Here is a 26,309-nt window from a genome sequence, read left to right on the forward strand (position 1 = left end):
GGGAAAATTGCAATATCTAGAGATGCACAGATCTGTTCTGTTGTTCCCTCAGTCCATCAGCTGTGACCCAATGGTTGTGACCCAACAGGACTGTGGCAGTTAAGCTCACGGAGCCATATGAGTGGAGCCAGGCATCCAACTCTAGGCCTTGTACTGGCCACTGAGTCATCAGGGACCATGTCTGTCCATCGGTTAATCTCTGCAGTGCTGGGGTTCCTTTCTGAGGGGCTCTGCTGGGCCCCATGGGCTGAGCACCACAACCAGAGTCAAACTTGCATCCCCTGGCTTTTGGCTGCTATTTGGTGTTTTATTGGAGGCCATGCCTGGCAGTGCTCTGGGACTCCTACAGCTCCCGTTGGTGTCAGGAGCAAACCCAGGGCTCCCACATGCAAAACCTATGCTCATTCCCTGGGAGCTGCATCTTTCCATTCATTTTTATGGCCTGTTAGGATAAGGTCAATTGTGAGGGGACATGGGATGGGGGAAGTCCACTCCCACCTCCTCTGGCCTGAACAAAACTTCCACCGTTCACTCTGGACTCTGAAAAGCCAGAAGAGCAGACAGCACTGCCATGGAGGTTCCATGGCTGTGGACACAGCATGGCTCAGTCGCTGGACTCACAGAGCGGATTGCAGCTTCCAGCCCCAGTATCTGTTTTCTTTCTTTTTTCCTTTTTTAAACTTTCTCTTTTTTTTGGACACCCCGGGGCTTGAACCCTGGTCATCCATTTGCAAGCCAAGCACCCTATCACTGTGGCCCCTGAGCCCCAATTTCAAATCCCAGCTACGTACCTGCCTCTTGGAGCCACCGCTCCTCATAGCCTGTACGAAGTGTCTGGCCTCAGAAAGTGAAGAGGCAGCAGTCCTGGACTCCGCAGCTCAGGTAGACACACCCAGCGCCCCCTGCTGGCTATTCCAGATGACAAGACTAGGTAAGAGCCTCCCTTTCCAGCAAGAAAGGCCCTTCCCAGCCACAGCTGCAGGGAAAGGCTCAAAGGCATGTTCCCTGAGGGAGGGGAGCCCAGGGGCTGTCTCAGAGAGGAGAGCAGAAGTGGAGGCAACAGACTATGAAGGGGACAGAACCGCCTACACATCTGGCCAGCGCCATGTCCAGACTCTAGAAAGCTGCTTCCTTCTGTGTGATGCTCAAGGCCCCACCTGTCCTTGTGTTTCACTGTGACCTCAGCCTGTAGCCGGGCTCAGGGAGCCCACCTGTCTGAGTCCCCCCAACCCCCTGCCCAGACACAGCTCTCTGCTGCCCCATATTCTCGCTGTGGGAAGGGCAAGTCTCCAGGCCCTCTGCCTGGCCATTGGCATCAGATTTTGCCTGGCACCAGAACAAAGCAGAATCCTGGCCTCACACTGACCTGAAACAGCAACCCTGAGCACTGAGCCCTGCTTGCTACTCCCATTCGGCAGTCGCCTATGGCTGTTGCTGGTCACTGCTCTGATCTGACTTAGGCTGCTCCTTGTCAACAGTCCTGGTGGTCAGGCTTGTGCTAACCCAGGACAGGAAGCTTATTCACAGGAGGCAGTTCCAGAGCATTCACCGGCCTTTCAGCAATATCCATGCAAAGTCCCAAGAATATTCTAGAAGGACCCATGCTTTGATGCCCCACTCACCCCAGGCCCTTTCTCTCAAGCCAGGGATGAATGAAACCCAGATACCAAATCCCTGCTTTTGAAGGCCAGAAAGTCTTCTGTTTAGACCCATCCACTCTACCAGCCCAGATGGCCCAGGCCTTTGGCAGAGTTGTCAAGGCTGCTTGTTCCTGAGACTGAGCCACTGATTTGGCTCCCAGCTGATCTCTGCAGGGCCCAAACTTGGGGGAGCCCAGACCCCTGTCTGACTCACTCTCAGCCCAGGGGCTGTGGCTGAGACTCAGGCAAGGGAGTCCCATGCACTGGTGCTGGATGTTGCAGCAGTGTGTTCTTTGAAGGAGCCCATGGGCCCAGGCCATGGCTCTGGGGGTACCGGGGGCCCAGAGAGGGGTGTCAGGGGACAGTTCTGGCAGTAGCGTGTGTCCCTTGGGACTGAAGAGGGTCAGTGTCACCAGGCCCTTTGTGTCAGCAATACTTTGCATAAACTTCCAAGAGGACGCACCAACAGGCCAGCCATGGCAGCGTAGCTGGGACTCAACTGGTCTCCAGCGACTGCTTTTGTTTTTCCTCTAGGGACAGGTGAAAGTCGCAGGTTTATTAAGCAGCATTGTTGGTGTGCCAGGGAGGTTGGCCACCATGTGAGAAAGAAAACAGACTCCAAAGTCTTGCCCTTAAAGGGGCTCCCAATGCCACTTCTCCATGGGATTTATGGTGTCATCCCTCCCTACCAGCTCCCAAACCACCTCCCTCTTGGGTGCTGAGCACTGGGCAAAGTGCTCCCTGGGTGCTGATTCTGGGAGGATCCTAGGAATGTGCTGGCCCGTGGCCTGTCTCAGTCTCCTCATCTGAGTTTGCATGTCCCAGGAAGGGGTCACTACCCCACGTGTCCTAGCCAGTCCATGAAAGATATGCTGGCAGACCTCGTGCGGGCCCAGACTGGTGCTGGGACTACGGCCAAACAGCAACAGACCCCGGGCCCTGTGGGGAGCTGAGCTGTGGAGGAGTGATGCCCTCAGTGGGGGTGAAGGGACAGTATGTCTCTCTGGTGGATCCCTCCAGCCTTGCATCAGGAGGTGGAGCCGGGGGACTCTACCCGCACAGCCCCCAGGAGATTCTGCCCTGCCCCACCCTGTGTGTGTGGTGGGCCAGAGTATAGGCCACGGATTCTGGGGAGGGCGCCGGCACAGTTGCAGGGAGGATGCTGTGAAGTGCTTGCTCATACGGGTGTCTCTGACCCACAGTGACACTGGCTGGAGACTCTGGGCTCTGCAGAGAACTACAGGTCTGTGTTGCCCCCTGGTGGCGCCGGAGGAGGCTGCAGGCGACGGGAGAAGAGGGGTGGGGGGATTCCCCTAGCAGGCAGGGTGGAGCACGTGTGGGTGGAGGCGTTAGGGGGTTAGGGCTGCCCGCAGAGAAAGTGATGTTCAGGCCGTCTCGGCTTCGCGGTGACCCTGGCCGAGCGTCTGGGAGACAGACACAGAGGGGCCTTGTTTCCGGGTGGAGAGGTGCTGGTCCGCCTCCACTCCCAGTTGCCATTCGCCTTCCTTCTAGAGCGGCCCCGGGGAGTGAGGCCCGAGACATGGAGAGGTGGAGCTGCAGCCCGGAGGGGGCTCGGGAGCTTCCCACCTCCAGGAATCCCTGAGTGTATGCAGCTCTAGTGTATGTATGGCCTCCTATCTCCTATGACCCCTCCAGTCCTACTGGGTGTTCAACCCAGCATTGAGGGACTTTTGTTTGTTTTTGGTTTTGGGTCACACCCAGCGATGCAGTGACTCATACACTCAGGAATTACTGCTGGTGGTGCTGGGGGGACCATATGGGATGCTGGGAATCGAACCCAGATGGGCCACGTGCAAGGCAAACGCCCTACCCTCTGTGCCATCGTCCCAGCCCCAGTGAGGACTTTCTTGGAACACGGAACAGGGTTCGCCATGGGGGCCTAGCAGCAGCTCAGTGGCCCTCACTGGGTGCTGTGTAGACAGGCACTCAGATATGGCCCTCTCTTTGAGTGCGCTGTGCTCCAACCCAAAGATTCTACCAAGAGAATGGGTTTATACGGAAACACCAACAACAGCTTAGAACTCAGAAGCCTCAAATGCGAGGCCAGCACCCTTCTACTGTTTCGGGCTAAAAGCCTACCGGTGGCTTTTCTGAAATTCGGCCTCAGGCGGCACCTGCATTTGAATAAATGGCACATTTATTATGGTCCTGGCACATTTTCTGGGGCGTCTTGCTGTGACTCAGAAATTCGGCTTTCCTCAGCACCTGCGCGTCTGTTGGGGCAACCTGGCTCACTCATGTGCTTCTGATCCACACCCTGGTCCCAGGCGCGCGGCGCTGCGCAGGCGGGTGCGCAACGACCTCAGGCCTCGGGGAGGTCTGGGCGCCCTCGCTTCGCTGGAACCGCCAGACCCCTGCTCGGACGGCGGGTGTGGCGTGCAGCGTCCAGGGTGCGGGGTCCACGCCTCCGGCTGCAGAGCCCGCGCGACCAGGGCAGATTGCGACCCCGGGGCGGCAGGGCCTCCGCGCGCTACCCGGGCCGGGACCGCCCCCCGCGCCGGCCTCGGGGATCCGGGGAGGGGCCTGTCCGGGGCCGCGCTCCGGGGGCGCGCACGGGCCGCTGCGAGGAGGCCGTGAGGTGCGTTCCCGGGCCGCGAAGTGCTTGCGGGAGGGGGGCCGCGGGCGGGGGTGGGGGTGGGGGCCGAGGGGGAGTGAGGGCGCGGCTGCGCGGCCGGGGCGGGCGCGGGCCGGGTTCGCGCGGGCCGGGGGCAGGCGGGCCGCAGGGCAGAGCGCGCCTTCCACTTCCGCCGGCTTCTGCGCGCGCCCCCCCACGTAGGTCGGCGCTGGGAAGAGGCGGCGGGGCCGGGGCGGGCCTGGCGGGGCCGGGGCGGGGGGGCGGGGCTTATGGACCTGGCGGGTCAGGGGCGGGGCCTGTGGGCCTGGCGGGGCGGGGCAAGGGCGGGGCCTGTGGGCCTGGCGGGAAGTGGGAGGGGCGGGGTTTGAGGGCCGGGCGGGGCGGGGCCGCGGAGCAGGGGCCGGACTGGGGCTTGCGGGAACTGGCGGGCGGGGGCGGGGCCGGGCCGGGGTTTCTTGGGAGGGCGGGACTGGCTGCTGTGGGCAGATTCGGGCTCCTCAGGTCAGTTGGCTGCGGACAGGTGTGGGAGTTGAACCAGCCCAAGTTGGCGCTTCTTGTGTTGGGGACTTGGTTTCTCTCATTTCTCAGTGTCTCCTTTCTTCTAAGCCTCGCCCACAGTGTTTATGGGGAAAAGTTCTCAGCCCTCCCTCCCCCGTCTCCCGGAGCAGGGAGTGGGCGCTGGGCGGGGCCATCCCGCCTGCTCTGCCCCCTTGGGTCCAGGTCGGGGTCTCAGGCGGGGGGGGGGGGGGGTGGCAGCAGCAGGAGTTTGGAGGCGTCCCTGCCTGAGAGCCAGAACCTGAGCAGTTTCTCTTCCCCTTGCCCTGGTAGCCTTAGTGCTGGTAGAACGGAGTCCTAATTCTACACAGACGCTACCACTGTCGACACCCTCTCCCCCACCGCTAGCTCTGGGCTCAGCAGTCTGTCTTTCGGTCGCAGAATGAAGGAAGGTTCCAGAAAGGGAAGGCCGAACCTCCAGCTGGCCTCTGCTTCCCCAGGCTTTAGCTACTGTTTATGTTTTCCTGGGAAGTCGATTTTGGGAATTTTCCCAGTGGTGCTAGGAGGCCTGAGGGGCTCCGAGGTTCTTGGCCATCTGGGCTGGCCATCTGGGCTAGCCATCTGCAGGGCCTGAGGGTCTCCTGATAGTAGTCATGGAGCTTGAGGGTCTCCAGAGCTGCACCCAGAGGGGCTCTAGGGATACATGGAGTTGGGGCCTGAGTCCTCTGCGGGTTTCACACGTGAGGTGGAGCCAGGCCAGAGCCCTGAACCAGCACCTTCCCACACCTCCCCACACTTGCCCAGAATGTGGAGCCAGCAGGTGGAGGGGACTGAAGAGGAGGTGATGGCTGCAGGCTAAGGTGTGGGACACCCATGCCCAGGACTGGCCTGCAGGCCCTGCTGTCCCCAGCCCTTCAGCCAGGTGAGGTCTGGGTGAGCCTACACTGTCTAGTTATGCTGCTGGGGCCAGGGGGCAGCTATGATCACATGTGTATGTGCATGCACAAGTGAACACAGCATGTACATGTAGTCATATGCTCACTTGTGGACATACATATATGAGTGTGTGCTGTGCTCACTTGTTCATGTGTACATGTTTGAGTATGCACAGTTTTGTATGCAGTGCTGTTTCTGTATACACATGTGTATGTCTGCATACATGTTTAAGAACATTTGGAGGGAAGGGCCACACCCAGCAGTGCTCAGGGCTGACATCTGGCTCTCTGCTCAGGGATCACTCCTGGTGGTGCTTGGTGGATCAAGCATATATGTTATGCACATATATATATGTGCATTACACTCGTGTACATGTACATGGTGCAAGATCTGCTGACATGGCAGATGTGACCTGATCTGTCCAGAGGAGGGTCATCTATGGCTACCACTGATGTCGACCTCTCTCTTCCAGGAGCCTCTTTGAGGCAGCCATGGTGCCCCGCTGGGAGCTGGGCCTGTACCTGCTGGCCTCGCTTGGCTTCCACCTCTACTCCTTCCGGGAGGTGTACAAAGTCTCCAGAGGTAAGGAAGGTAGCTCTCCAACATCCTGGTCTTGGTGCAGGATCATGGGCCTCAGGCTTGTAGTTTGTGGATCCTGTCTTGTCTGTGGTGTTCGGGCACCTGGAAGAGAGGATGTGGTTGCCCACCATCACCGTCCCTAGGACACGGCTCCCTCGGCCAGCACTGCTGCCCACTGCACCTGCCACCAGCTGTTTCTGGTCCATGTCTGTCTGCCCCATCACTGGGTAACCTGGCGGGTGGAGCCAGGCTGTTCAGCGGCAGCGGTGCCTTGCACACCCTCACCTGCCTGCCCTGCCTGCGCTCTCCATCCACCAGTCCCTTCCCAGGGGCACCAACTCTGCTCTGCAGCATCTTATCAGTAGGGACACTGGCCCTCACCCTTGGCTCCCCTTGGTTGCCTCTCCCTGACCTCTGTTGTAGGAAGGGCTACCCCAAAGCACCCCACCTAACACCCATGTCTGGGACCTTGGGCCCCAGGAAGCCTTCCCAGGAAATGAAGTGCTGCGGGGTGGACAGTTGCTCTGGTGGGCAGTGCCTGGCCATGCCTCTCCCTGCTTCCCTGCCTTCACGGAATCTGCCTCCACAGAACACGCCACCGAGCTGGACCTGGAGTTTGAGCTGGAGCCGGGCACCTTGTTTGGAGGACTCAAGAGGGTACAAGAGGGTACGATGGGCGGAGGGGGGGGGCCAGCGGGGGTGCCCCTGACTTGTCTTCCTGCTCAGGATCCAACTGACTTTGAGTGGAGCTTCTGGATGGAGTGGGGGCGGCGGCGGCTTGCCTGGCTGCTGCTGGGCCACATGGCCACGTCCCAGCTCGCCAGCTGGTTTATCCCAAAGGTAGGCCAGGCCCCCCACGTCTTGCCGATAGGAGCAGGAATCGGGGGACTCAGTGTGTCCCTCAGCAGGGGAAGGTGGGTGGAGATGCATCGAGGGTAGTATGGTTGGTGGGGCAGGGGAGTATGTGGGACTGTGGTCACTGTCTGTGGGGCCATGATCATTGTGGGACTGTGGCCATTGTCTGTGAGGCTATGGGACTGTGGTCACTATGGGGCTGTAGGGCTGTGGTCACTGTCTGTGAGACTGTGGTCACTGTTCATGAGGCTGTGGTCACTGTCTGTGGGACTGTGGTCACTGTCCGTGGGGCTGAGGTCACTCCGTGGGGCTGTGGTCACTGTCTGTGGGGCTGTGGTCACTGTTCATGAGGCTATGGTCACTGTCTGTGGGGCTGTGGTCACTCCGTGGGGCTGTGGTCACTGTGTGGGGCTGTGGTCACTGTCTGTGGGGCTGAGGTCACTCCGTGGGGCTGAGGTCACTCTGTGGGGCTGTGGTCATTGTCTGTGGGGCTGTGGTCACTGTTCATGAGGCTGTGGTCACTGTCCATGGGGCTGTGGTCACTGTCCGTGGGGCTGAGGTCACTCCGTGGGGCTGTGGTCACTGTGTGGGGCTGTGGTCACTGTCCGTGGGGCAGAGGTCACTCCGTGGGGCTGTGGTCACTGTCATGGTAGCATCTGCAGTCATTTTGACTTTGATAGAGGATCCTCTGGGTCCAGTCCGGGTGCTATCATGCTGGGGTGTGAGCGGGCCTGTGGACGTGTTGTCCACTTGCCTTTGTGTGGGGGGTGTGCCTGGCTCTGTCCCCACCTCTCCCTTCTGTCCCCCAGCTCCGGCCCTGGGTCCTCGGCACCTATGGAGCCTGGGCCTGCTGGTGTGTGCTGGGGGCCGCAGGGCTGGCCATGGTGGTCCTGTACGCCAGTGTGGCCTTCTGCGTGGCCCAGCTACGCTCACCCGTCCTGTCCTGGCTCAGTGCTCTGCTGCTGCTGTCCTCACTGCGCCTGGAGCATGTGGATCAGCTCAAGGCAAGTGTCTCCTTCCAGGGAAGCTGGGCCTGCTGACCTTGGGGGCCCGGGTGCTAGTTTCTAGAGGAGCCACAGTGGGGTCTTCTGGTGGCCATGCAGGGTGGACGCAGGAACCATGATGGGCTCTCTCTGGTGGCCACATGGGGTGGTATAGGGTTTGTCTTTTGGGCTGCCCAGGGTGGAAGGGCCCCTTTCTCCAGCCTGGTGACATGGATGGCGCCGATGTCACCGTCCCCATGCAGTATCCCCTCCCCCCACCTCCACTGAGCACGGGCTGCTGCGAGGGCCCAGCTGGTAGCCCTGACCTACATGTGCCTTTGCAGCGAGGCTGGTATGGCTCTGAGGACGAGTTCTACCTGCTGCAGTTCACGCTGGCCGTGCGCTGCCTGCACTGCACTGGCTGTAGCCTGGAGCTCTGCTGGCGGCCACCCCCTGGACCCCGCGCTCACTGCTTCCCCTGGGTGCTGGCCTACGTCTTCTACTACCCAGCTTTCCACAATGGCCCCTTCCTCAGCTTTCCGCGCTTCCTCCGCCAGGTAGGCTGCCTGCCCCGGCTCTCTCCTGCCCATGCTAGGCCCCATCTTTCCCTTGCCCACTCCACCCCCCCACCCCCACCCCACTTTTCCCCTGCCCACCCCGGGCCCCGACTCTCCCCTGCCTGCCCCTGGCCCTGAGCCCTGGCTCTTCCCTGCCTGTGTGTGTCCTGGACCTGTCCCATGTCCACGGAGCCCAGGTGCCTAGTGTCATGGGATGGGCCTAGGAACCTGGGGCACTTGATGAGGTTTGCATAAGCCACTGCAGGTAACTCCTGTGAAGGGTCTCTGACCTTCACGAGTTGCATCAGTTCTGTTGTGGGTTCAGGGGCCTGTTTGGATCCTTGGGGTGAAGCTGGGGTCCCCTCCACTGTCTCACACTTCCTCTCCCCAGCCTCCATTCTTGCGTCCTGTCCTGTGGCCGTAATGTAGGTTTTGGTCCTGGCAGCTCAGGCCCACCCCACCCATCCTGATGCACACATGGATGTGTGTGTTCATAGGGAACTTTGCACACATGGGCCATATGTGGACCCACAGCACACACATCTGCACATGTTTGTAAATGCAGGAACATGGGTGCACATGTCTACAGACCCCCACACATGCACTTGCATAACCCAATCCATGCACACTGCACGAGAACACACATGTGCACATGCTATGTATACACTGTAGCCACCAAACATAGTAGTGTCTAAATAGCTATGTGACACATGAACACATGTGTGCATCATATACATGTAGCATGTACAATCCATGTACATATGCTCACAGACTTGTCACTGCCACACTATACACATGTGGCTGTGTTTACACACCCAGCACATGAACATACCAGCACACACAGGTCCAGGCGAGACTGGAGGGGTCTGGGGAGGGCCCTGGTGCATTGACTGAGGCAGAGCTTGTGAGTGGAGGCAGGGGAAGCTGGTGGGTAGGGGGTCTGCAGCCACTTACCTGGAGGAGAAAGAGCAGTAGGGACTAGACGTGTACAGGAGTCTGGGGGTGAGAGTATCCTCATCCCCAGGAGAGCCTCGGCCCAGACACTCACCCTGCCTGACCTCTGAAAGAAGGATGGAAGCTGGAACAATAGGCAGGAACATCGGGATGGAAGGATCCCTGTGCACAGCAAGGTCCTCGGAGTCCAGCAGGGGGCAGCAGAGCCCCACGGTGGTTTGATAGCCCCAGGGTCTCTGGGAATTCCCACCCCCAGAGGCCTGAGCCTTGCACCCTGTGTGTGGCCCAGGGCAGCCCTGAGGCCTTGGGGCCAGCTTCCTCCTGGGGGACACCTCGTCCTGCAAGCTGCCTCAGCAGACTGGGAGCCAGCCTTGCCACACGGCTGAGTCCAGGCTGCAGGGCTTTGGGTGAAGGAGCGCCTGTGACTCAGCTTCCCTCCCTCCCAGCTGTCCCTGGACCAGGCCTCTGGCTGGAGGACAGAGCCCACTGAGACTGTCTCTCCTCACACTGGGGCGTGTGGTGCTTCAGGGGAAGGCTCAGACCAGCTTGAGAGTGCTGTCCAGAGAGGCCAGGAGGCAGCCACAGGGTGTGGGCAGTGGGAAAGGCCATTCTACTGATTTCATGTCCTGGAGAAGGAGCCAGACAGAGAAGCCCAGTATGGCCATACTCTGTTTCTGGACGGGAACTGGAAGCAGAACCTGGTTCTGGCCCATTTCACCCTATGGCTGGCAGTCTGGCACAAATGTCCCCCCATCCTCAACATGAAAATAGCCACAGTCTGGGGGGTTGCTGGCTAGGATGAATTGGCAGTCTGGGAGGGACCCCGTGGCAGTGGCAGGGAGTGGGCCTGGTGGCTGGCTGGGGCAGAGGACTCGGAGCCTGCCTTGGCTCTTGGCACTGGACAGGCTTGGGCCTACAGCAGGTTCGTACTGAACTTTGCCTCCTCTGCCCAGCCACCTGCCTACCTGCCTCTCCTGGCCCTAGCAGAATTGTGGGAAGTCGATTACACACGTCACAGGAACTGTTTGGAAGTTTCTAGAAGGAAGGGGTGGGTGTCCGTCTAATACCTGTCTCCCCTGCAGATGCAGCAGCAGGAACCAGGACCCCCGAGGGCGGGCCTGCTGGCCCTAGCGGTGGGGCTGGGCCGCCTGCTGTGCTGGTGGGGGCTCGCGGAGCTCATGGTGCACCTCATGTACACGCACGCCATCTGCAGCAGCACACCCCTACTGAGCGCCGTGTCTGCCTGGACCTTAGGTAACTGTCCCCAGAGCTGTGCTGGCCTGGGGCTGGTGGGGCTTCACGGGACACGTGGGTTGTGCCATGATGGGTGGGACACATGGCGGGCTAGGGGTGGAGAAGAGCGACGAGGGGTGGGGCCACGGGCCATTGTCACACCTTTTCCGTCTTGTTTCTCTTGGCGCCAAGTGGATGAGGTGGACAGACACCTCTGAGCATTGGGTCCAGTCGTGGGGTGCCACCTGCATGCCTGCTCCCAGCCTCAGGGCTCTTAGGTGTTGTGGGTCTGAAGGAAAGCACGTCGCAGGTTCTCCTCTGGGGGCAGGTCCAGCTTTTCCTGGAGACTGTAAATCCATGCCTCCCCGGGGAGCTTTGGTCTGGGGTGTCTGTGGGGTGAAGAGCTGGTAGCATGGACAGTGCAGAAGGTCACACACCCGCCCTGTTAGCCTCAGCCCATCCTGCCTGCTCACTTCTCTCCACCTGCCTGCCCTCACTTCATCTCTTTGGTTCTTATTTCCCCATGGGCGTAGACTGATTTTTTTTTTTAACTTTGGTGCTACACCAGATAGTACCCAGGATTTAGTCTCTGCTCTCGGGCCTTATTCCTGGCAGTGTTCGGGAGATCATGTGCAGTGTTGGTGATTGAACCTGTGTTAACCCCACTCTGTCACTCCAGCCCTGGGCTCACGTTCTGAATTCCCCACCACACTCTGAGTTGCACCTTTCCCTGGAAGCTCCAGAGCCCAGCGCCTGTCTGTAGGGAGCTGTCTCCAGGACACTGCACCCACTTCCTGAGGTCCCCCTGTCTTCCAGGAGGACTAGCGTTGGCCCAGGTGCTCTTCTTCTATGTGAAATACCTGGTGCTCTTCGGGGTTCCTGCTCTGCTCATGCGCCTCGATGGGCTCACGGCGCCGCCCCTGCCACGCTGCGTCAGCACCACGTTCAGCTTCACGGGCATGTGGAGGTCAGTGCTCAGCCAGGGAGGGACTGTGTGGGTCAGCCACACCCAGGGACCGTAACAGGGGGAATGGAGGTAATCTCTTGGAAATGGAATCCGGTTGCAAGATAATTGAAGAGAGCCAGACATGTACATGTGTCACAGTGCACACACTTGCACACACATGTGCACATATGCATGCACCTATACACATGCACACACATACATGCACACGCATGCATGTACTGACACATGAGCACACACATGCAGATAGCTTTGACCTCTCACCTCTCGCTATAGCTGGCTGCTCTCTCAGGCCTTCATGGCTGTCTGCTCTTTGGGCACAAAGGAACTGAAGGGTCCATGGTGGTGGTGGTTCAGGGCTAGGGGAGCCCCTGGGTGCCTGCAGCTGGGGGTGTGGCCGGAGCATGTTGCACATGAGAGGGAGGAAGCAGGCCCCAAAGGGCCTCAGCCTGCAGGAGGCCTGGCGTGATCCAGACCCTGCCTGATCCCAGAGCACTGAGTGGGGAGTGAGCACCTAGATGCAAGCTGGGAGCAGTCCTGGGCATGGCTGGGTATAGGAATTAACAGACGTTAAATAACAAAATACAAACAAGTACAAAAGAAAGTCATTCAGTGACAAAATAAAACTACCAGGGGCCTTTGTTGCCTGTATTGTTTCCTGCCAGAGCCAAGCAAACTGGAGAGACGGTGCTGAGGGGTCTACTACTGGATGGGAGGTGGGTGGCAGGCCCAGGGAGCCCTCTTCCCCCAGAGGACTAGGGTGTGACAGGGCCCTGTGTCTCGAGAAGCCCCGTCCCCTGGGCTCCAGCATCCAGCTGATACGTCTCCTCCACCAGGACCTTTGATGTTGGACTGCACGAGTTCCTCATTAGGTAAGCAGTGGCCGCGGTGGGTGGTCTTGTGGGAAGCTGGGATGGACACAACCCCACTGAGCTGTCACTGTGGTGGCCCCTGCCGTGGTCCCTGTAGCGGGGCCCCTCTCTGTACCCTCTCAGTAGGGGCTGGGCTGGTTTTCCCTGGGAGTGTGTTGCTTTAAAGGGCACTGAAGTGGCAGGATTCCAGCAGCTCTGGGCTCCACAGCTGTGAGCCTAGAAAAAGCTCCAAGCTCAGTGCACTGGGGACATTTAGGCCTTTCACACAGGCTCCCTCCCCCACCTCAGTGGATCCCTTCCTGGGGGTCAGCCGCCCCTCCTGGTTCACCCTGGCTGTAGCCTCCAGCCTCATGTTTCATGAACCCCATTTGTCTCACCAGATTGGCCCCTCCACCAGGGCCCAGCCATCTGTGGTCCATGTGGGCACGTGGGGATCTTGTGCGCTAGCCGGGGCTTTGTGGGTCCCTGTGAGTGCTGCAGGGCTGGGGGCAGAGGTCAGCTCCTCAGCTGAGCTGGAGGTGATGGTGCGGTTCCCTTGACTTGGCCTCTTCTGTGAGGCCTTTCTGTCTACCAACCCCGGCCTGACCTCAGCTTTGACCTGTCAGTGCTGAGTCAGCCCCAGCAGCTTCTCTGGGGTGAAGAGACTCAGGCCAGCCCTATGCAGACCACAACACCAGCTTGTCATACCTTTGTTGGGGGGTCATGGAGGAGGGGCGCCCTGCCAGTGTCGGCTCTGCTCAAGTTACAAGGGGGGCACACAGGGTGCTCACGAGACTTGAGAGCTTTGGCAGCACCAGGGAGCATCCACACCCCCTCATGACAGGGTAGCATGATGGAGCCGGGGTTGGGACAGCCCCCTCTTTCACACTGGAGTGGACTGGATGTTCTGGAAAGGTGCTCCTAGGACTCTATCGGAGCTTCAGGCTGGGTCGGGCACTGCCCAGCTCCTCTGGGATGGTCGGTCAGCTGGTGTACGCCCTCTCCCTCTCCCCTCTCCATCTATCTCTCCTTCCCTCCCTCCCCTTCTCTCTCCCTGCCCCTTTCTCTCACCCCTCCCTCTCTCTCTCCCTCTCTCTCTCCCTCTCCCCCCAGCCCCGCCGCTCTCTCTGATAGGGATTGATTTTTGCATGGAAACTAGCAGGTATGTTTGGAAGGAAGATGAATTCAACACATTGCGCCAGTGCACAGTGAGGGCAGGGAAGGTTCTGGAAACTGGTAGTGGCAGCAACGGAGACTCGTGACATTTCTGTGCTCCCCTTCGTCCTCCTCTTTGGCCACTTTTCTTACCTGCAGTGTGTGGTCAGCATGTCCCTCTATGTCCGTGCTGCAGCCATTCTCCCATGAAGCCGAGTCCAGAGTGCCTGGGTAGCAGGGAAGGCGATGAGCCCTCCAGTGGGGGGGCTACAGTGACAGAAAGCGGGGTGCACACACCCACACCTCTGCCCACTGTGCACAAGGCCCCTGGGGTGCTCCCGATGGCCAGGAGGTCTCAGGAGTTGGATCTGATGGCTTCTGTCAGGACTCTGCATCGTGTTGGTGGTTCTCCAGCCAGGCAGGTTCCTTTATTTCTGGTTTGTGCTGAGGGCCTCTGCAAGGGTGCAGGGCGCTCCCACTTTCATGTTTCTTGCTGGGGAGTCACAAAGGCATCATGAGCGGTGGTCCCTGAGCTTCCCATGTGCCAAAAATGGCATCTGCAGCATGGTACATGGCGGGACTTTCTGTTCATTCACTTCAAGAAGGTAGATTTCAGGAGGACTGGGTGATCTTGTTTCTGAAAAGGGGATGGCGGGCAATGAGCTTGAGGCCCCTAAGGTAGGGAAGTACAAATTGGGGTCCCCACAGGGCTGGCCCCCAGCCTGCCTTGTGGGTGTCTGGATCCAGGCAGGGAAGCTGGTATGGGTGGGCACAGCAGGGCATGCTGAAACCCAGGAGCAGAACCAGGGTCAGAGGGAGTCGCGGGCTCCAAGCCTCTGTCCAGATTCCTGTGTGAGGTGGTGCGGGGTGAACATGGACCCCGGGGAAGACCCCTGCACAGTGGGAGAGGGCTGCCAGGAGATAAGGTGTGGGAGGCCCCGTAGCCTTGCTTCATGCCAGGGGCAAGAGGCATTCCTGGGAGTGGGATGAGTTGGGGGCCATGTCTGTCCCCACTCGGACCCCAGAGGTGGCTCAGAACTGGCCAAGGGGACATGCTGCTCCCACCTTCAGTCTTGTTTACCCCCATTTGCATTCCTGGGACAGCCTGTTCCATTGGGTCTGGAACTTTCTATCCCTTTCCCCTCTGATACCTTGAGGGCAGATTTTGCACTCCCTCAAAAGCGAGTGCGCGGTAAGTGACCCTCTGTAAACGGTCCCCAGTCAGCTGGATGCCATCGTCCATGCTCTCCTTCTAGAAAGTGCCACCTGTCCCTGAGCTTGACACAGAATAGACATAGGAGCTGGGCCTGAGGCATCCATGTGGGCTCTTAGTGTGGGCCTCTGTACTCCACACTGCGCACTGTGTGCTGAATCCCCCATCTCTGCACCCCGCCCCACAGACCCCCAGGGCTTGAGCCTCTCCTCTGAGGGAGGACCCAGCCCCTCAGTATCCGGTGCTGAGTGTCTTGAGCACCCAGGGGACATGCCTGTGCTCAGAGAACCCTGCTCCTGGCTTCAGGGATCCTTGCGCTCCTGGTGGGGGTGGGGTGGGGCTTCGGCCTCATGCAGGGCAGGTGCATGGAGTGGGAGGGCTGCCCTGGGCCCCGGCCCTGCCCTGCCCTGGGCCCCGGCGGCCACTCTGCTATGGACTTGGGGACCCTGCCCCTCCCCAAGGTCCCAGTGCCTTTCTTGGCCCTCCTAATACATGGGTGCCCCAGAGCCTCCCCAGGTGCCCCAGGCTCACATGGAGGAGCTTTGGACATGTTTCCCACAGGATGGCCAGGCTCTAACCAGCAGGCTGCAGTCACTGGCACTGCTGCCAGCCCCCACGTCCCTCGCAGCCCCCTGCTGCCCCATGTCCCCTGCAGCCCCCTGCCCCTGTGCCCCCTGTGTACCCCTGCAGCCCCCTTCCCCTGCTGCTCATCCCCCATAGCCCCTGCAAGCTCCCACACTCTCTGCTATGGTCACAGCTCCTGCAGACCCATGGGTCCTAATTCAACAGCAGGGTGTTTTGGGGAGCCCGTGGGGTACTGAGTACTAAGTGCTGCCTGTGCAATGCACTGTTGTCTCCCTGCATCTCTGCCCTCCTGGATTAGCTCCACAGGCAACTCTGGCCCGTGTGAGTGACCATGGCTTCCCTGAGAGTGTCTAAGCCTCTGACCCCTCCTCAGCACCCTTTCCAGCCCTGAAACTACTGAGTAGGCCGCTCAGCCCTGAGGGGAGAGGAGGAAGCCTGGGGTCCACGTGCCCCCACACCATGTGAGAGGGTTCTTCCCACCATAATGTGCATTTCCCCTCTGCCCCCCCTTCCAGCTTTCCTCATGTTCCCCTGCCTTGCCCGTCTTTAAAAGTGCTCTTAGCATCCTCAGGGTAGGAGGTGGTGACATGGGCTAGTGGCCAGGAAACTTGGGTTATGGTGGGGCTGGGCGGCCATTCAGGCATGCGGAAACTCAGCCCCCTCTGCCCTGGTTGCACAAGGTTCCCGGGCTATTCTGTAGTAGAGGGGCCTGGGGGCCCCAGGAGTGCCATGGGACCAGGACGGTCAGGCTTCCAGGAGAGAGAGGGGCCTGCTGCCGTCCAGACATTTCCGGCAGGAAAGTGGTTTGCAGGGACTGGCCAGCTTTGCTAGACCTGGCACTGGGCCTCCTCGCCACCTTGCATGGTCGCAGGTGGCCCTGTGCCCTGACACCCCCGTGCAGTGGGCAGGAGCAGTGTGTTCCCTTAGCTGGTGGGGAGCCTTCTCTGAGTTCCTGCTGTCAGCACCCACCTCCCACCTCAGATACTCCCCCTGCACCCCCACGCACAGAATGAGGGTGGGAGTGGGGTGGTGTGCAGTGACTGGCGTCATGTTCACTTTGGGTTGTTGTGGCCCATGGTGTGGAGCTGGGATGGGACTGCGAGTGGGCAGCCTGCCTGGGAAGCCCTGGCCTGATCGCGCTGCCCCTGGGGTGCTGGGCGCCTCCAGGGAGGTGGGCCGGGAGAACGGGTGGCAACGGGTGGGGACCAAACACTGCAGATTTGCAGAAATCGCCTGGCTTCTTTCTAGGTACGTGTACATCCCCGCAGGCGGGTCTCGGCACGGCCTGCTGGGAACACTGCTGTCCACAGCGCTGACCTTTGCCTTCGTGAGTTTCTGGCATGGCGGACACGAGGATCTATGGTGCTGGGCGGCACTCAACTGGCTGGGCGTCACAGTGGAGGGTGCTGTGCGGAGGCTGGCGGAGACCCCGCGGGTGCGGGACAGCCTGGTGAGCGCGGACCCTGAGACTGGGTGGGAAAAAGGTAGAGGAAGGTGGTCACGAGTGTGTCCCGCTATGGCCATTCAAGCCTCCACGAGCCCAGACGTAGGAGAGTAAGAATCTGGGCACAGCCTGCACAACAGACGGGGCTGGCACAGCATATGGGGCGGTGCTTAGCATGCATATAGGCTGGGATTGGCATGTGGGATGGGGTGGGGCTTAGCATGCAAATAGGCTGGGCTTAATACGTGGGATGGGGTGGGCTTGGTATGCAAATAACTGGGCTTAGTGTGTGAGTGGGGCGGGACTTAGCACACAGGATAGGGCACTGTGTGCTTAGCATGCAAGCAGACTGGGCTTAGAATGTGGGATGGGGCTGGGTTAGTATGCAGGTAGTCTGGGTTTAGCATATGGGACGGGGCAGGGTTTAGCACACAGGATGGAGTGTGAACTTGGGGCGAGTTTAGCGTGTGAAAGGAGATGGCGCTGCCTGTCATTGCACCTTGGTTGCCTGGATCCCTGTATCGTTATGGCCCATGGAGGATGAGATAATAATACACGTGGACTTTGGTGGGGCGGGGGAAGAGTCCCGCTATTCAGTTCAGTTATTCAGACCAGACCCTTGTGGCTGAGCAGTGTCCACCGCTGGCTCTCACTTTTCCTGTATGCATACATGTGGCATCTAGAGCAGCTGTTCCCGAGACACGGAGCTGCTGCCACCTCCACCGTAGCTTGTCTTATCCCAAATTTGAGCTGACCAAGCTTGGTACAGGTCACCCTTTGGATATTTTTTTCTTTTTCTTCAAATATCACCTTCTTATTTAACAAAAAGCCTCAGAACCAATTAAGCACCTCCTCTCCCTTTTATTCTAGCGTGTTAGAACTCAGACCAGAGTCTTACCCACCCTGGGCTCAGGCCAGGCCTCAGGTTCAAGGTGTGGGACCTGTTCTAGAAATAGAGTATGTGCTTCTGGCAGGAGAGCATTGCTGGCCCGGGGACAGTGGAGAGCAGAACCTCTGGGGTTCTACCACCCTACCTTCCCTTTCTAGGGACACCTCACCCATTAGAAACCCTTGACTGCCACTGAGGGCTCTCCCACTGCAGGCAGTGACGCTGACCTGGATGGTGTGTGATGATCTGAGCACAGCCACATTCCTGCAGTGATGGGCTTTGTTCTAGCAGTTTTTATCTGAAATGACGTTCACTTACACAATGGCTGTCTATCAAAAAAGCACACAGATGCATTGTGTCTTAGTGGTGGGGGCTTCCCATGTGTTTGGATAGTACTTGCCCGTGCAACGGAAATGGAGACAAATGAATTGGTTCCCAGACAGTTTCTTGTGGTCAAGGCCTGTCCTGTGCTCTGAACCCCCCCATGTCCTTCCCTTTTGCTGATAGTTTTGTGTGTCCAGGGTGGCTTGATTCTTTGAAGCTCAGCTCTGACTCCACAAGCTGCTAGCCTGCAGCCCACATCACCTGAGAGACTGGCGGAAAGCAAGCAGTTCCACTGGGGAATGAGGAGGAGAAAGGGAATCAACACTTGAGAGAGCACTGGCTGCTCCTGACTAGATAGAGCCAACTACACATCCCAAGTAGAACTGCTAGCAAATTCCCACAATGGAGAAAATAAAGTAAAAGGAAGAAAGTTCACTTTTTTTTCTCTTTGGGTCACACCTAGCGATGCACAGGGATTACTCCTGGCTCTGCACTCAGGAATTACTCCTGGCGGTGCTCAGGGGACCATATGGGATGCTGGGAATTGAACCCAGGTCGGCTGCGTGAAAGGCAAATGCCTTACCCACTGTGCTATCACTGCAGCCCAAAAGTTCACATCTGAGCAGAGAGCTGGCACCCCCAGGAGGGGGAAATGCACCCCACATCTCATAGAGAGGTGGCACCCCTAGCATGGGGAAATATACCTCTTCTCCTCTGCTAAGTTAGTTTCTATACAGTTTTCCCAAACTGCCTTCCTGCCCCAGTCCATTGCCTGGGAGTTGCCAATGGGGAAAGCTTGGAGCTGTAGATGGTCCACTGTGATGTTGCTCTAGGCGGGGTCTCTTCTGGGCATGCTCTGTGCCTGGGATTCTGCATCTCAGACCCACCAGCTTCTCCGTGGGTCTTGGGTCTCAAAGGCCTTCATGCTGCGGGCTTGTTTGGGTTGCAGGGAGTCCAGACCCCTCAATCTCTACGTGCAGCATGAAGAAACTGGCAAGCTCTGGTTTTTGAGAAGTTGGGCTTGCCCAGCATGTCTGTCCACTCCCGCTCAGTGAGGGCCTCCACTGGAGAATCATTTCCCCATGTTTGTTCAGGCCTGCAGGCCCTGCAGGCCCTGAGGCTGGAACCTGGGATCCTGCCCCATCTACACAGGAATCAACAGCAGCCACTGTGAGATGACGGACCAATGAGTGAATGAGACAGCGGGTGAGTGATGGAGCAGATGAATGAAGGACTAAGTTAGCAACGAGTGGACAGATGGAGCACATTGATGATTAAACAGTGACTAAAGTAATAAGTGAACCTAGGAGTGAATGTAGGAATGAGTGCAGGGACTCTGGAAGGGGTGAAGGCAGTAAAATGCAGGGATGGGTGAGGGCAGGAGAAGGTGGATTCAAGGATAAGTGAGGGCCAGGGAGGGTGGATGCAGGGATGAGTGAGGGATAGGGAGGGTGAGTATGGGGGAGTGAGGCTTCAGAGAGAGTAGGGAGGATGAATACAGGGGTGAGGCTGTAAGTGCAGGGATTGGGGAGGGTGGGGAGGGTGGGTGCAGGGGTGAAGCCACAGATGCTGGGATGACTCCTAAGGAGCCTCTCTAGGAAGCTGCACAGCTCTGATGTTTAGATTTTGTGTTTGTTTTGAGATCCCTTGACTGTGCTCAGGGATCACTCCTGGCAGGCTCATGGGACCGTCTGGGGTGCTGAGGATGGAATCTGAGTCAGCTGAATGGAAGGCCAGCACCCTCCCTGCTGTGCTCTCTGGCCCCTTCCCTTCTTCTTGTGCACAGCCAGGGGTGCCTCTTCGTGGTCCCCCTTCTGACCCTCCTGCTGTGTCCCACAGTTGCCACCCTGTTCATCTTTTACTCTGGGGGGAGGGGGTGGGGGAGGGAGTGTAGCCTCTCAAGGAAGCTTCCAGAAGGTCCATGGAAACTTTCCATCTGTTTCAGCACCCGTGTCCATTTTTAGCTTCTTCCCACTCAGACAAACATCAGCAGCTCCATGTGAGCCTTGTCAGGTATATGGGAGCATCTGATGCTCAGCCTCCCCAGCCCACCATGGACAAGTGGCCCCACACAACACAGACACACAGACACACACACACACACACACACACACACACACACACACACACACACACACACAGACTGCTATCACCTCACAGCTTTCTCAAGTCTGTGGTCATGTGATTTCCAGGCATGGGGTTGCCATGGAGATGGGAATAAATGACTGCCCAGAAAAGCCAGCTGGTTTGACACAAGTTCAGTGCAGCCGAACGAGGGGTGAGCGGGCTCCTGTCCTGGTGCTCGACCCCTCTGGGGGCCTGGCTCTGGGTGCAGCTGTGTCCTCATACTTGGAGGGGACCGGGGGGGTCACTGGCACACTGAGCTCTGCCCAGGTCATGGGGACCTGATGGATTCTCCTGCCCTCTCCACAGCACTCTTGGTCCTGGGTCCCATAGATGTGCAAGCTCCCAGAGTCTGACCCAGCTCAGAAGCTGACCTTGGCATGACTTTGGTCTAATCTTAGCCTTCTCCACTGATTTCCAGGCTAGGAGCCGTTTCAACAGCACCTGTGCCTGGTGGCTAGGGCACCCGCCCCCCCCCCCCCCCCATTACAAATCTGCATCTATATGCAGGTTCAAGCTCAGGGAGCCCCAGGCGGCATCGAGGATCATGTGACATATACTCTCCTGGGGGGTGGAGGAGGTTTGGGGGTTGGGTCCCCCAGTGAGACCCGCTCTCCCTACAGGCCCGGCTGCTGTCACCGCCCGCTCGCTGCCGGCTGCATGCTGCGCTGGCCTCCTGTGCCACGGCCGCTCTCATCCTGTCCAACCTGGTCTTCCTGGGTGGCAGCCAGGTGGGCCAGATCTACTGGGACCGGATCTTCATCCAAGGTACAGGAGGGCACAGAGTGAGGGGAGGCTTGTGCGGGGGAGGGCACGGGCAGGTGGCATGACTGCGGTCTTGGCGTGGCTGTGATGCTCATATGTGGACAGCATTGTGGCCTGATACCAGGGTGGCTGTGGTCTTGGCATGGCTGAGTGCAGCCCCTTCCTCTTTCTGCCCTGAGTGCCTGTGGCCCCCCAGCTCTGTGTACCCTGAGTCCCCCAGCCTCCCCCGCCCCAGGCTAGCCCTGTGCTGCCCCCATTTACCAAACACCTGCTGAGGGCTCGGAGCGATAGCGTAGTGGGAGGGCGTTTGCCTTGCACGCGGCCGACCCGGGTTCGATCCCTGGCATCCCATATGGTCCCCCAAGCACTGCCAGGAGTAATTCCTGAGTGCAGAGCCAGGAGTAACCCCTGAGCATCGTGGGATGTGATCCAAAAAGGAAAAAAATAAACACCTGCTGAGATCTTGCGCCGAGCATGGCTATGCCAGGAGAACCCCACAAGGCCCTGAGTCCCAGGCACGGACCTCCAGGGGGACTCAGCTTGTGGTGACTGCACCCCCAGATCCACATGAACCCCCTCATCTCTGGTTCCTCCTGAGGGTCTTTGTAGATGCAGCAGCCACAGGGGGTTGCACTGGATCTGAGGAATCCACACCCACTCGGTGTGCAGCTGGGGAGGCTTGAGGAGGAGGAAGCGGAGGACGGGCAGGGCCCAGCCTTTGGGGGTGCATGCCCAGTGCCTCCAGGGTTGGGTGGGGATTCAGCTCATCTTGAACCCTCCAGATGCCATGGGAAAGGAAGGAGGCTGTGGGGTCCTCACCCCATGCCCTGCCCACAGTTGTGTGGGCTCCCAGTGCCTGCTGAGCCCCCATGACACCCCTTCGCTTTCTCCCACTCCTCACTCCGGCCTTGGGGGTGGCTGCACAGGCACCAGCAGCTCCTGGGCTTCTGCCGTAGCCCTGCACCTCTCAGGCCCGTGCCTGCCGTCCATGCCCTTCCAGGCTGGGTGAGGGCCCCTTCCTGCAGGGGCCCGTGGTAGTGGCACAGCCAGACTCCTCATTACCACCCACTAACTGTTCCCGGGTCACTGGGGTCAGCCACATCTCCCACTGCTGCCCAGCACCCTAGCCTGCTCTTGTTTGACTTGAGGGGTCCCTTGAGGGACCCCAGCCAAGGTCATGTCACTCCCGAGGCTCAAAGATCCAAACTGCTGAAAGCCCCATTTACGCCCCGTTCATACCTCATCCACGCTTTCCCACACCGGGTGTGGGAGAACAGAGAACAGATGGAGGAGGATGCCCTCTCAGGTGATGGGGGGTGGGGAGGGCCGACAGTGAAGCGACAGATGGGCAGGGCCATGTTGCTCACAGCTCTTCTCTCGTTCCCGCAGGCTGGCCCTGGGTGACTCTGTCGGTGCTGGGGTTTCTGTACTGTTACGCCCACGTGGGCATTGCCTGGGCCCACACGTGCTCACTGGACTGACCCCAATCCTGCACCCTGAGACAGCACCAGCATGTGCTCCCTGTTTATCCTGACGGGACCCTGGGTAAGGGAGCAGGGTCCAGGCATGAGGACATGATGCCTCACCTTTGGGAGTCCCAGAATCTCGTTCTGTGAGGGGCTCAGGCCCTGGTTCTCTGTCTTTATGGGGCGGGCAGTTCTTGGTGGCAGCCCAGAAATGGCCTGGGGGAGCGCCAATGTCTTCCCTGGCTGCTGCTCTTGAATGGCCCACAGGTGGTCTTGGGAACTCAGCCCCAGTCTGGAATGGGGGCCAGCCCCCCTGGGCCTGAGAACTCTAGCTCTCACCCGCCACAAGCTGTAGCCCGTGACTCCAGCGCCTGCAGGCATGGGGGTAGGTGAGGGGTGCTCCTCTCCCACCCGCCCCAGCCCAGCCAGTCACATGGCTTTGCGGTCAGGAAAGAAGGAGCCTTTTTTCTAGGGTGCAGAAAATCCTGATTTGCTCTGGGCTCCCTGTGGGTGTCACTGAACTGGGGCCCCACTGGGGCGCTGGAGAGGCTCGGTCTCCTGCGCCTGACACTGCAGCCCCTGGCGCCAGTCCGGCTTGCTGGACACTGTTGTGGGACAGCGGATCTGACAGGGACCTGCCCCTTTGCAGAGGTGGTCAGCGCTGGGCATTTGAGTTCTCATGCTTATCCAAAGGTGTTCCTTGTGCTTTTTGAAAAAAATTAATTTTTTAGCGCCACACCTGGCAGTGCCCAAGGATCACTCATGGGGGGCTCAGGAGACCCTTTAGGGTATTGGAAATCCAACCTGGGTCAGCCATGTGTCAGGCCAGTGCCTCAGCTTCAGGGCCGTCTCTGGGCCCCCACACTCCACCCGCAAACTCTGGACTGTGAGCTGTGGGTCTCTTTGGGAACTGCTCGTCCCAAGAAACTGGTGTTTGGGGGTTTGGCAGGCGCTGACCGGTGTTTGGCTCCCATCTGGAGGTGCCTCTGTCTACCGCCCAGGAGCATGGGGCAGCTCCCATCAGCCCCTTCAGCCCCTCTCGGGCCTCTCGGGTGCGCTGAGAGCCCTCTGTAACTGTGAGGGGAATAGACAGGTGAATGTGAGGGTCTGTGTAAAATAGTTTATTGTTGTAATAAATAAAAGTAGACTTTTCTGTTTTACAAATATCCTTGTGCTTGTTGAAAAAGGTGGAGATGATGCCTTTCAATACACTGGGCTGTGGCGGCAGCATTTGGGGTGCTGCTCCGGGGGGAGGGGCTCTTAGAGGTGGCTGCTCGGGGCGGAGTTCTCACAGAGCCAGTGGGGCCCGGCTCGGGGCTCTCCCCGCAGAAGCAGCTCCCCCAGCCCAGGGCCCCACTGCTGGCCCCGCAGGAGGGTGGGGAGTCCCAGGGATGGGGCTGGGGGAGCAATGGGGAATGCCACTCAGGGGTCCCCCAGGGCATGAGGGAAAATAGAAGCTGTAAATTCACATTCTTTGCTAGAACTGGGTGCCTAGAGGGCTGAGACCTTTCTCCCACAGCTGCTGTGGTGGTGGCACAGGGACCCCTGTGCGGTGGGAGGAGGGGGACAGGAGACCCGCTCATGGCCCTTGAGGCTGAAGCACTGTTCTTGTGACATCTCCAGTGATCTGGTTCGCCCCAGGCAGTCTGGGGGACACAGAGGTATGCAGGCAGGAGAGGGGGTCCTTCCCCTCCCCCACCCGCCCAGGGTGCGGATGAGAAGGGAAGCCAGTTGCAGAGCCAGCTCTCACCCCTCAAGGGGCAACCAAGGGGGCAAACATGACGACCTATCCCGCCAGGGGGCTCCCGACACTGAGGACCCCATCCCCTGTGCCCGGAAAGTGCAGCACATTGCTTCCAAGCTGGGTCCTGCGGCCCGCGGCAGCGAGCAGGCGCTGCTGCGCACACGGCGGCCTGGCTGGTTTCTGAGGACAGGGACAGCAGAGGACTCTTGCCAGGCTCTGGGCCCGGCCAGTCAGAAGGACCCTCGCAGGCACAGGCGCAGGCAGCAGCGGCCTCCCGAGGGGCTGGCGAAGGTTTGTCCCGCAGCTCCGCACCAGCATCAGTCCTGGCACCTTCCCCGCTCAGAGCAGCGAGGGAGCAGCCCAGGGCTGGCTCACACCCAGCCCGCAGGCAGCAGCCTGCGCTCGGCTTGGCCCTCCTCTGCTCACTTTCTTCTCAGCAGCCTGGAACTCATGGCCTCGGGGCACCAGGACCAGCCTGTGCATCCCCCCTCCCCATACTCAGGGTCAGGCAGGTGCTCCATAGGACACGGGTCTGCCACGGGAAAGGCCTCAGGTGGGTGGCTCCGTGAGGCCAGACCTCAGGACCCATCTAACCGCCTCTTGGCTGTAGGGTAGCTACTTCCTCCCTCCTTCCCTCCTTTTCTTCTGCTTTTCTCCCCAAGAGCCCTGAGCCCAAAGGAAAGGAGGGGCCTTGCAAACAGAGCCCAGTACCCAAGGGACCCAGGGGCGAACACCAGCACCCCAAAGTCTGTGTAGAGGAGATCTGAGCCATATGGGGGCCTGGGGAGCTGCTGAGGAGCCATCTGTACATACATGAATGCACATGTGTGCACATACATGAGTATACATGTATGTACATGAGTATTTACACGTATGTACATACGTGAGTCAATGCCTGTACATACCCAAGCTCCCTGACCCGGGGCAGTTTCTGCTCAGCAGGATCTGAGCTCAAGGCCCAGGGGTACCACAGGACACTGTCCTCCCCAGCCCGCAGCCCCTGGACACCCGCAGGGCGCCACCCAGCTTGGCCCAGCCTCAGCTGGCTCTGAAGTCATCCTGGTCCTCCTCTGCAGCCACCGCGGGGGACGGGGGCCCTGAGACATCAAAGAGCTCCTGTGGGGACTGAGTGGGCCGGCGGGCAGCCAGTAGGCGCAGCACCTGGCCCAGCTGCTGCTCCAGGCGGGCCACCTGCGCGCCCAGGGCCTGCAGGTCCTCCTTGAGCTCCAGCTTCACCTCCAGCACAGCAGCCTGCAGCGTCTGCTCGGGGATGGGGTAGAAGGAGTGCTTGGCCTCGGGCAGCACGGGGCTGCGGTCTTGCGGGCTGCGGGCCTCACCCGCACTGTCCAGGCGCAGGTCACTCCTGGTGATGCCACTGTCACACGAGTCCGTCTTCTTCAGCGTGGCCTCACACGCTGCCTTTCCCCGCTCCCGCAAAGTCTCCATGGACTCGGCCTTGGACACCTTGTCCCAGTCCTCAACCCTCCCGCCTGCCGCGTCCCGGAAGCGGGCCCAACCCCGGCGCTTGGCACCCTCCATGCCGGCTGCCTTGGGGCCCAGGCCCTCAGCCCCCGGAGCCTGCAGCCGGGCCTGGTCAGAGGCCCCCGGCAGGGCAGCCTGCAAGGCCACAGGTGTGGCGGGGCTCTCGCGCACGGTCACCACACAGGACTCTGGGGCCGGGCGCCCGCCCTTCTCCACGTCCACGTCTTCAGGGTCGCGACCCCCCCGCTCGGCAGCTAGTCGGGCCTCCTTCTGCTGCCGAAACCGCTGGAAGAGCCGACGGACCGGGTGGTCGGGGGGCAGCACCAGGGGCGCCTCGTCTTTGCGCTTCCTGCGCTCCTCCTCCTCCCGCTTGACATCGCTGATCTTGCGGAACACGATCTGGGGGAGAAGGGCAGAGGCACGTAGGGTCAGGGGGCCCGGAACCCCCCTGCTGGCTGGGTCCCCCTCCTCCCGG

At 59.7% G+C, this 26,309-nt stretch overlaps 2 protein-coding genes across 3 annotated transcripts in view; one reads left to right on the forward strand and one right to left on the reverse strand.

The window, feature by feature from the left end:
- The first annotated feature begins 5,535 nt into the window (after positions 1–5,535).
- HHAT (hedgehog acyltransferase) lies at positions 5,536–23,588 on the forward strand. Its single transcript, XM_004613032.2, has 12 exons — positions 5,536–5,653; positions 6,140–6,249; positions 6,836–6,903; positions 6,973–7,086; positions 7,911–8,105; positions 8,429–8,641; positions 10,678–10,849; positions 11,645–11,795; positions 12,629–12,664; positions 16,845–17,046; positions 21,001–21,145; positions 22,532–23,588. Exons 2-12 carry the CDS (start codon positions 6,159–6,161, stop codon positions 22,621–22,623), a joined length of 1,479 nt encoding a protein of 492 aa, XP_004613089.2. The 5' UTR covers positions 5,536–5,653; positions 6,140–6,158; the 3' UTR covers positions 22,624–23,588.
- Positions 23,589–23,714: 126 nt separating this feature from the next.
- Positions 23,715–26,309, reverse strand: part of KCNH1 (potassium voltage-gated channel subfamily H member 1) — a 64,813-nt gene continuing 62,218 nt past the window's right edge. For both annotated transcript variants that reach the window (XM_055144964.1, XM_055144963.1), the window contains exon 11: positions 23,715–26,233. In XM_055144964.1, the coding sequence (XP_055000939.1) occupies positions 25,391–26,233 (843 nt within the window). In that variant the 3' untranslated portion in view covers positions 23,715–25,390. The remainder of the gene's footprint in view (positions 26,234–26,309) is intronic.

The sequence above is a fragment of the Sorex araneus genome, chromosome 7 (assembly GCF_027595985.1).
Source record: "Sorex araneus isolate mSorAra2 chromosome 7, mSorAra2.pri, whole genome shotgun sequence".
In the NCBI taxonomy this organism is placed as follows: Eukaryota; Metazoa; Chordata; class Mammalia; order Eulipotyphla; family Soricidae; genus Sorex; species Sorex araneus.

Bases quoted from the DNA above. Each gene is read 5' to 3' on its own strand.
- HHAT (XM_004613032.2), top strand. From the start codon at position 6,159: ATGGTGCCCCGCTGGGAGCTGGGCCTGTACCTGCTGGCCTCGCTTGGC. The intron at 6,904-6,972 runs GTACAAGAGGGT...CTTCCTGCTCAG, and splicing joins TGTTTGGAGGACTCAAGAGG to GATCCAACTGACTTTGAGTG. The intron at 17,047-21,000 runs GTGAGCGCGGAC...CTCTCCCTACAG, and splicing joins CGCGGGTGCGGGACAGCCTG to GCCCGGCTGCTGTCACCGCC.